The sequence below is a fragment of the Leptopilina boulardi genome, unplaced genomic scaffold (assembly GCF_019393585.1).
Source record: "Leptopilina boulardi isolate dan_hultmark-lab unplaced genomic scaffold, ZJU_Lbou_2.1 LbouV2_273, whole genome shotgun sequence".
Classification (NCBI taxonomy): domain Eukaryota; kingdom Metazoa; phylum Arthropoda; class Insecta; order Hymenoptera; family Figitidae; genus Leptopilina; species Leptopilina boulardi.
This window is the reverse complement of record NW_026137833.1, coordinates 893409-904432: the sequence shown is the minus strand read 5'-3', so window position 1 is coordinate 904432 and position 11024 is coordinate 893409. Positions and strand designations below refer to the sequence as shown.

The following is an 11024-nucleotide window of genomic DNA, read 5'->3' as shown; positions in this document are numbered from 1 at the left end:
CTTCTCTTTCTCTCACACTGTTATACTCTATTACTCGGTGATGGCTTCGAATTCCCATTACAATTCTTCTTAACTGCATTACTGTCTCTCCTCCCTAAATTATTAACTTATAAAAGAAGCATTACAATAGGAAAAAAATAACTGAAAAAGAGATATAAAAGAAGAAACACACCTATTAAACTTGAATCAAAAATATCAGCTTTAGAAGATAAAGGTTGAAACGTGGCATTTTGTCGCGTACAAATTACTTAAAAATAATAAATTAAAATAAATTTTGTAAGTTAACGACACCAGAGTGGAAATCCAGTCATAATGTCTGTAAAATGTTATGAATTATAAAATTTTTTTTCTTATGATACTCATTTGATTTTTTTTTAAATAATCAAATTCACGTATTAACAAACCAACTTGCCAAAGTCAGACATAACTATCTATCATTGAAATTATAGAAGTCATCAAGAGAAGAACTTTCTGGTGTATATATTTGTATGAGAGTCCCGAATATTCAAAAACACAAGGAAAACGAAATTGATATTTTGTTGACGATCTGTCAAATTAATACTGGTAAGCCAATTTCCTATGGACTTCTCACATCAATCAATTCAACATTGGATAGTGCAGAAATCTGCGTTATCGACGGCTGCGTATCGATTATCGGTCGTCGCGGGTATTATATATTATTGAATATTAATTGATCTCAATGACACCGAGAAGAGAGGCCGCTGTTTTGCGACGCTTTCGAGTTTGACTCGTCAGCCATTTTACTCTCATTCTCATCCTGGTAATCGTAGAGTCAAGTTGTGTTCTATTCTTTTTCGTGTAAAATAATTAAAATTATAAAAATGAGACGAGGCGTCATCGTCTTCAAATAGACAGTGAGTCCCAATAAATTAATTAGGAGTCGTTTCCCTCAGAATCCATCTTATTATTATTAAAGTATAATTGAATAAATAAAATATAAATCTTGACTTTCGGCCTTCTGCGATTATTTAACTTTTTCTAAAATTTGAAGTGAATATTAATAAATAGTTTTATTGTTATAAATTTTGTTTAATTAATAGTATTTATTTTTATCTCCCCTCTCCGCGGTCTATTGTTGCCATAAGGAAATAATAGAATTCCTGAGCTGGTTTTAGTTTTTCCTAAGTAGAATTATAAACTTTAGTTGTCGGGTTATTTAACTAATTTTCTTGATTTAGTTATTTTCCATAAAATAAATTGGTGTCTTGGTAAATTAATAATTAAAAAGTGTAGATAACGTAGATGGAATTAAAAAAATTAATTATATCATATTTTTAATATTTTTTTCTCATCTAGAAAGTAACATATATATTATGTATTATATGCATATGTTATGTGTAACATACGAAACACTTAAAGAGTAATTTTGAAAAATCTAACTGGCGCGAGGGATCGAACCAAGGACAATTGGAACACGAATCGTATACGCAGACCACACAGCTACTTTGACTATACAGATATTTTTGATTTAAAATAATTACAAAATTTAAAAAACTCTTTCTATGATAATTGAATAGAAATGAAATTCTTGTCAACATTTTTTTTCTCATGTCAAATATAATATATATAAAGCCCTATGTCAGTATAAATTGTGAAATTTTTCCAATATCAACAAGATCACATCGTTTCTCTGAATGATCGCTAAAATCCCGGAAGGGAATAAAAAATTATCGCATCCGTGTATAAACGGAAAAAATATATACACCTCGAGGGAATCCCCTCGAGACAGGCTCGAAGAACGATCGAAATAGGAGAGAGAGAGAGGGGGGGGGGAAACAAGCGCGTACCTTAGCGCTATATATTCGAAGTTTACTCGAGTTCGAGTTATGAGTCTGTTGCTAAAAAGATCGTAAATTAGAATTTTATTTTAAATTACAACTGACTCGAAAAAGTAAACTCTATAATATAAAACAAAATTTTTCTATACCTAAGTTTTATAATAAGCAACAATCTACTTATTCCCTCGATAGAATGAAAATAAATAGCTTTTAATTTTCACTTTATCGCTATATTGTATGCGTTTAACAAGAAACATTTAATGATAAAATTCAACAATAGTTAAAAATGCTTTATTAAAAAAATGGTTTTTTCTTTAAAATTATTACAAGATAAAATAACTACGCGTTATAAAAATATTATGAATACGAAAAATTATTTTTCAAACGAGACAATGATTCTACACCGAACAAATTTTTTTGTCTTTTATATTCGGGATTTCGAATGTGTTTTAAAAAGAAACTTTCCAAACAATAAAATTAATTTTTAAATTACAATATTTAATAAAATTAAATAATTATAAAAAATTCGTTTAAAATTTATAATTTGTAGACTCTCTAAAGAAACATTTGAATTGTTAATTGCATAATTAAAAACTAAACCGAGAGAGGTTATATCAATTATTAAAAATAAAAAGTAAATTCAATTAAAAAGAATCAATAATTTGATGGATTTTTTTTTATTTTTTAAATAAATTAAATTCGATTTTATAAAATTAATGAAAATTATATACATCTAAGACAAATTATAATTTTAAATATCTGATTTTAAAATGTGATTAAAGTTAAAGTTTATTTCAATTAAAAATGTATTAAATATTTAAATAATAAAAAATAAGAAGTATTTTCTCGATATATATCCCTAATAACACAAGATATCTTGGGATATATTGATATTATCCCGCAGATATCCTAGGGATGTCCTATGGATATCAAAAGGATCTATTAAGGATATCAAAAAATCGGCGGTTTGGATATTCTTTGGATATCCCATGGATATCTGAGGATATCCACAGGATATCTTCTGGATATCTCTATAGACTTTCATAAATGTCCTCCAGATATCCCACAGATATCATCAGGATATCCCATAGATATCGTCAGGATATCCCACAGATATTTTCAGGATATTCTCAGTATATCTTCTGGATGTCAAGAAGATATTCTCAGGATACTGTTTTTAATGTCATTATTAGACTACGAGTGAGAATATTCTGTGAATTAAATTTTATATAAATTTTTGTTTTTATTATATTATTATTCATTATATTAGCTTAACAATTTTAACCTTTAAAAATATATGTTGAGATATTAAATATCCCGTGAGTATCCTAAGAATATCCCACGGACATCCTGAGGATATCCTGCGATATAATATCCAATAGATATTTTGCGGATGTCTTAGGTATATCCTGTGGATATCCTATGGATGTCCTGTTGATGTCCCACAGACCGGTGGTTTGGATATCCTATGGATATCCCAAGATTTCCTGGGGACCATTCTAGGATATCGACTATTGATATGGATATCTTATGGATATCCTAAGGATATCCTTTTGTTATGAGGGTAAATATATATTCCGAGATTGAGGATTTTAACGTCTATTGAAATCTATATAATTTAAAAAAAAAGTATAGAAAAAAAGTAGTTGACGTGATGTAGTTCACTTTTCTAAAGTAATTGGCCGTCTTTCAAATATATATACTTTTCTCGAGGTGAGACGACTGACAGAACAAGAAAAGTAAATTAGAGAGAGGACAAAAAGAAAATTTTTGAGAAGTTAGTGAAAAGTAGTGAGGGACTCGATTAAGCGAACAAATCAACCCTTTAAGTGTGTTCGTTCCAAATTTTCCGTTATTTACCCTTTCAAGTCTCAAAAAATGCCTTTTTCTTGTTTCTCTCAATACTCGTTTTTTTTTGTTTTCATTTCATTTCCAGTGTCTACACTTAACAAATCGAAACGAATGGAACTTAAACTTCCCGATAATTGATACTTTCAGGAAGAAATAGGAAACTTGTCAAAAACAGTAACATTTAATTTATTGGATTAAGAGTCAATTACAAATAGGAGTTCTTTCACATTTTTCAATATTTGTGTATTTTTATTTACATTTTCCTTTTTTAATTTTTTTAGTCTTCGGTACTAGCATTGAACTATATAGTTTTATACTAATTATTTAAAGAAAATCAATTTCTTTTTTTCGTAACATAAAGTCATAAAAAATTTCAGTAAAGTTATGCACTGTTATAAAAAGTGGCACTTTAAACACTTTAGAGGTTTAGTGTTGCAAAAAAATATTTTATGACCTACTTATTAGAAGAAATCATTGATAATTCTAGTATCGCGTTTCGTTAAAAATTTCTAGGGTGTTAAGTCAAAAACGATGAAAAGCATTTGAGTGCCAGGTGGCCTCTTTTTCTTTTCCAATCGAATAAATCATTCGAGAGAGAGAGTGAGAGAGGTAAAAGAGCAAGCGTGCACAATCGGTTCCAATAGTTCAAGCTTCTACGATACTATAATCGTATCAAATTTCGATTCCCGTTATAATCGCTTCGACGGAAGAAATTGAAATTCAATAACATTGCTCCGGATGCACAACGAGAGAGAAAAAAAAAGTGTCCTGTAATTTCATTCAAGCGACATACTTCAGACGTATGAATAGACATCTTTTATACATTCAGTCATGCAATTCAATATCTTTTTAGTTGAGAGTGTCTAGAAAAAATACTTTATACGTATCTTTATTTATATAACATTTATCTAATACATTTACTAAGAAGATAAATTTATTATTAAATAAAAAATTCATTATTTAATATATTCCATTTAGAATATAATTTATTGAATTTCATTAGAGAATGTTTTAAATATTTATATCATAATATCAGTAAGAGAAATTTATATATTATATATAAATTGAGAAATTCACTTGAATCATGAATCAAAATATATGAAACATATGGTAAATATTATCGAATTCGATAACTTAATGGGATTAAATGCAAATGCACAATTGGCGAAATGTATAGATAGTTGAAATTATAGGTCTCGTTGATTCGCGAGACATTTGACAGGTTGTTAGTTCATTTCTAAATCAATGCATGGTGAGCATCGCGAATTGAACGACACCGGGGCACCTGTCAAAGTGAACAATGTGGCATTCATTTCACACGCCTCTTGCCAATCATGGATTTCGTGAACTCGATTCTAGGGACTAAAATTGGCAGTGTGCCGGCATTAATTATAACACGTTTGGTGACCTAACCACACACATATATGCGTATATGTATATATATATATATATATATATATATATGTGTCTTCTCTTTGACATTCGAGCTCGTTTTATCAGAGAGAGATGAGAACCGTTTCAGTTCACTTTAACTCAAAAAGATCTTCTAGCTATACTGATATATATATATTCTGTCATAGAAAAAGTCAATAAACGTTCCATGACTTCCAGATATGCACTGACGAACTATGAATATCGGAAAAGAATTTAAGAATCTATTTCGGTGTACCATGCATCCAATTTCGTTTCAATTTTTTTTTTTTTTTTTTCATCATTTTTCTATAGAAATAAACTTTTTGGTATAGGAATTTTTTATAGTTTTGAAAATTTCTAAATTTATGTTTATAAATTTCTCTCGTTCATTTTCCTCGATAGGGTTTTTTTCAATTTGATAATATTGAAATTTCAAATTTCATCAAATTGCGAATTGTAATTTACTAATATTGATCTCGAGTTTAATTAAAAATTAGATTTGATTTGTTAAATTCTGAATAAGAGAGAATGATCCTTGGTGAACGCAGTTCTTGTAAACAGTAGATTAAAATATTCCACTGAAACAAGGATAATAAATACCAAGGATAAATATTTCACTAGAAAACAATTCCCTTCAGTACACTTAAAACGTCCATGTTACTAATTGTAAATGCTGTGCAATTTATATATTTATTCATCATCATAGCATGAAAAATTTCTATTCATTCCTAATAACAGGAATGTTACTAATTGCGTATTCTGTAAAATTTATATTTATTCATCATCATAGCATGAAAAAACTTTATTCATTCCTAATAATAGAAAAAAAATGAATTAATAATTAAATAACTCTCAAAATATAAAAAAGCATAGAAAATATATACTTACCATATATATATATATATATATATATATATAGAATATAAGATACTTTTGTATCACCAGCTGTTTTACCTTTCGCCTTGAGACGCATTTTATTTGACAAAATCTATATCAGGTGTCGTTTATTTGTGTTAATATTTGAAATGACGTGATAAGAGTCACTTTTGTAAATTGGGATTTAGAGGGGAAAAAAATAAGATAAGTCCATTCGCGAGCAGTGATTCTTATATATATATATTGAACCTCAATAGCAGTCTTAAAGAAACAGCAGGTGTTATTCTCAAGCAGCTGCAATCACGACAGCCATCTGCCGTTGTTAATACAGGCCCGCTGCTATCCTCCATACTCTGAAACCTTGCCAATTAGATACTACCGAATGAAACACGTGCCCTTCTCTTTAGATGCTTCGCGATCAGTGCTGATTTTTTTTTCTGCTCCTTTTTTTAACCTTCTTTCCGCGACAGTTGGCCGGCACGAGACCAACTAAGTCTTCAAGACAGCAGCTATTTATTTTGCCTGCTTTAATATATATAAGGAATACGCAAATGCGTTTATTCGTAGGGTTTCTTTTAATAGCCTCTATACTCTCTTCAGTGTCACTGATGCAAAAAATATCACTTATATGCTTCTGGCGACGAAAGATCGGATAGCAAAAACATCCTTTTTGAATAAACCAACTGTGTCAATTAGAAACGAAAATAAATATTATTTCATCAATTATTATATTTTGTTATTTAAAACAAAATTATTATTTGCTTCAAATTCATTATCAGAATCCCCAAAAACCCACGAATAGCAAAATTCAAGCGTTTATAATTTTTTTTTTACAAACTGACTTCAGATTCGTAATCAACAACCCCAAAAACCCCCAAGTGACAAATTTCAATCGAATATAGTCAATTATTAAAAAATATGTCCGCCATTTTGAATTTTTGAAAACTGACTTTAAATTCATAATCGGAGACCCTAAAAACAAGTTTCAAGTGAATCCAGTCAATTTTAAAAAATATTTCCGCCATATTGGATCCGCCATTTTGAATTTTTTAAAACTGACTTTAAATACATAATCGGCGACCCTAAAAAGCCCCAAGTAACAAGTTTCAAGTGAATCGAATTAATTAAAAAAAAATATGTCCGCCATATTGTATCCGCCATTTTGAATTTTTGAAAATTGACCTCAAAATCGTAATCAGCGACCTCAAAAACCCTCGATTAACAAGTTTTGATAGAATCCAGTTAATTTTTAAAAAATATGTCCGCCATATTGTATCCGCCATTTAAAATTTTTGAAAACTGACTTCAGATTCGTAATCACCGACCCCACAAAACTCCCGAGTAACAAGTTTCGATCGAATCCATTGAATTTTTAAAAATGTATCCGCCATTTTGAATTTTTGAAAATTGACCTCAGATTCGTAATCAACGACCCCAAAAACCCACGAGTAACAAGTTTCAAGTGAATCCAGTTAATTTTTAAAAATATGTCCGCCATTTTGAATTTTTAAAAAATTTTTAAATCTGACTTCAGATTCATTATCAGGGACCCCAAAAACATAAGAGTGACCAATTATTCAATTAATTGCACTTATTTTCTCAAGGTAATAATTTATACATTTGTACATTTTTAAACCCAAAAACTTAAATACTGAGTTTTATACATTTTGAACAATAACAATTAACACAGTTGGATCCATCATATAAAAAATTTTGCAAATTTTTTCACAGTAAGCGCCATTTTTGAACAGCCATTTTGATTTTTCTAAATGCGATAATGTAATTCTAACTTTCGGTGATTTGAGGCATTAATGGGTTCATGTAATAACTTTTATATCTATGTAGATGCTACCATCTGTGTCAGAAAAAGAAAAAACTGCTTTGATTTTTTGTTTTATAAACCAGTAATAAACGAAAATTCTACATTACCGGCAGTAAGGTAGGTAACTCTGTCGCTACTGTTGAATTCTACAATTTACCCAAAGAGTTTCTTGAACCAACTAGCGGTATTGCAGAATTCTTCTTTTTATCTCCACAATTGTCTAGACTTATCTACCGATGTATAAAGAAAAAACAACATATAGCGGTTGAATTTAATACTTCCTATACTTATTCATATTATCCATTGAAATAATTTTTTTTTTTCTAATTTTTATTGATTTTATTTTGAAGCAAAAATAATTAATACCAAAGAAAGAGGAAAAAATTCCAAAAAATCAATCAACAATATTACCGTCGACAAATTTATTTCCATAAATAAATTGTATAGGTAAAACCATTGGTTCGATATAATAAATTAAATAAATTAATTTAAATTAAATATATATATATAGGATATTAAAAAATTTTTTTTTTTTGTTCAACAACGCATAGCAGTCATTATCTCGAGATTCGAGAAAGAAACAAGTATATCTATAATAGAACTAGTTCTTCTGAAGGCAGACTTAATTATTTATAGATTAATTATATATTGGCAAAAATTGAACTTGTATATAATTTAGATATACATGATATACAAAATATATACAAAAATGACGTTTGAATATCATTTATATGCAAAAAAATGTATGCATATAGAAATGCGTCACCTTTTTCCTTTTTTTTCTTTTCTTTTCACTTTTAGGAAGTTTTAGGGATATATTTGATGTGTTGAGATGTAATTTTTTTTTTTTTTTAATATCTACCAGATCGACCATCACGTCCTTTTTCTTCTCTACTTCCACCTCTTTTGCGTCTCTCTTTAGATCGTGATCGTCTTTCACGTGAACGTGATTTTTTCTTTCTTTCACTACGACCACGTGATTTTGAACGCGATCGTGATCGTGCAGTTTTACCACCCTTCTTTCGACTATAAAGATAACGCCTCAATTCTCTTGATATTGGTTTCAAATGCATAAAATTACAGAATCCTGATCTTGTACATTCGCTGAAAAATAAAAATTAATTTTGAAAATAATGTAAAACCAAAAAATTTCTTTAATTTTTTTTTTACACAATTCAAAATTTTAATTTACCCCATTTCATATTGACGACAGCAAGCTTCTCTAAAATCTGTTACTGGTGATAATTCAGCGTAAACTGGTCTTCCACCAAACCAACGATTATTTAAATCATTAACTGCTTTTTCAGCATCTTCTTCTTTACGAAATTTAATGTAAACATTACCAACTAAATGATCACCTAAATTATCGCAAACATTCATTTCTTCAATTTCGCCATATTTATCTTCACATTCAACAAAAACATCTTCAAAAAAATTGTCATAATGCTCCTGCATTTCTTCATCAGACACATTTGCAACCACTGTAATAAATAAAGAAAATAAAATTATTCGCAAAAAATTTATAATCAGTGAAATTATTTGATAAAAATTTAAAACATAAAGGAGGAAATAATTTATAGAAGAAACATTACAATGTGAGCCATCTGCACTTTTTGCTGAGTTTTGAGGATTTACATAAAGATTCTGTAGGAGGCATGTCTGTAACAAAAACAAAATTATAGTACCAGTTTCCTGAATATCTAAATATATACCAAGATTTCTACATTCATTTATCAATTTAAATTTGTGGGTATTAATTAGTTTCTTTTCTTTCTTCTTATTGCGCAAAAATATGAAACAATTTTTAGGTTAGAAAGAGCAGTAAAAATATAACGCGTAATAAAACATATTTTTTAAATCCATTGATTAAAAAAATGAAAAAAGTTATTATTAATATATGGAAAATTATCAAAAATAGGTAACAAACATAAATTTAATAAAATATGACTTGTATAGGTTATGTCAATTCAAGAATTCTCATCAAATCCCGCCATTTATTGATTTGTTAAATAAAGCCATTAGTCTTTTATTTTCAAAACATGTTTAACTAAATTAAATTATACGACTATAGAAACCTTATAAAATTTAGTACTTACTTGGCTAAACGTTGGTTTATTATGTATACGTGAACATCGATCACCGTGACGACAAGCTCCAATTTTAAAGTAAAATGAACAATTAACTCTGTTGAGAATTAAGTATAAATCAATATTGAGGTACTTTTTTTAAAAAAAAAACACCTATTTATTTATTTTCATATAAAATAATAATACTTACTTATCTTTTTCTGTACCAAAAATTGATGCTAAATATTCAGCCATTGCATTGACTTATGTCAATCGTACAACAATAGCATCAACACAGAACAAAACTAAGATGAAGTTATCTACATAAGAGACTCTAAATTCATGTTGCAGGATGACAACTTAAAAATATTGAATAATTACAACCCTCTATGGATAAGCTGAAGTAATTCTAGCCAGTTACCATCGGGGATACTTAACCTTGGAATTATCTACAGTTGGTAAAGCAGATTTTTTTAAAAACAATTTTGTTGATATCGTATGATGGTAAGTGTTAGCAAAACTTTTCATAGGGACTTCTTACCATCGCAGAATTAACTACAGTTGGTAAAGCAGATTTTTACTATTTTATTGATATCATAGATGGTAAGAGAGAATGTATAGACTTCATGTTTTAACGAGAAATTGCTAGAGGCTGCATTAGACGCATTCGCGGATTGACTCTAGCTAGAAGTTTTCTTGGACCCTTATCTATCAATGTCGTGACATATTATTATTATTAAGTATTTTTTAGTGTTTGGTTACATTATTAACTTTTTCAAAAGAATTTACAAACTTTCCGATTTGCCTCACTTGTTTAGGTAAACAGACCAACAATTATAAACTTCTAATAGCGCTCCGGACCTTATAAATTATTTAATCCATAAGGGACAAAGTCAAAATATATACTTAATACTTTGCGCTACTAGTACACCAAGATGTATCATAATCTGTTTGTTAATTCTATTACAGAACCACACTTAACAAGTTTAAACTTTAATAAAAATTTTTAATTATTTAGGGTACTCCCCTAAAAATGATTTTCTCATACTCAAGATATTTTTGGTAACCACAGATCACTTTTGATATAGTACAGCACCTATTCACCGTTGTCGCTACAAGATAAAGAAAATGAAAATAATTTACATTCCGAACCCTGATTTAACTTTTATGTCCCTCCGATATATTTTGATATTGAAG

At 28.8% G+C, this 11024-nt stretch overlaps 1 protein-coding gene across 1 annotated transcript; it reads right to left on the bottom strand.

Moving 5' to 3' along the window:
• Positions 1–8352: 8352 nt before the first annotated feature.
• On the bottom strand, positions 8353–10170 carry LOC127281577 (splicing factor U2af 38 kDa subunit-like). The gene is made up of 5 exons (XM_051305342.1): positions 10039–10170; positions 9858–9945; positions 9354–9420; positions 8954–9242; positions 8353–8865 (listed from the first exon to the last, which is right to left on the bottom strand). Exons 1-5 carry the CDS (start codon positions 10080–10082, stop codon positions 8613–8615), a joined length of 741 nt encoding a protein of 246 aa, XP_051161299.1. The 5' UTR covers positions 10083–10170; the 3' UTR covers positions 8353–8612.
• Positions 10171–11024: the final 854 nt, after the last annotated feature.

Bases quoted from the DNA above. Each gene is read 5' to 3' on its own strand.
- LOC127281577 (XM_051305342.1), bottom strand. From the start codon at position 10,082: ATGGCTGAATATTTAGCATCAATTTTTGGTACAGAAAAAGATAA. The intron at 9,946-10,038 runs GTAAGTATTATT...AATTCTCAACAG, and splicing joins TTTGGTACAGAAAAAGATAA to AGTTAATTGTTCATTTTACT. The intron at 9,421-9,857 runs GTAAGTACTAAA...TTTTTGTTACAG, and splicing joins ATAAACCAACGTTTAGCCAA to ACATGCCTCCTACAGAATCT.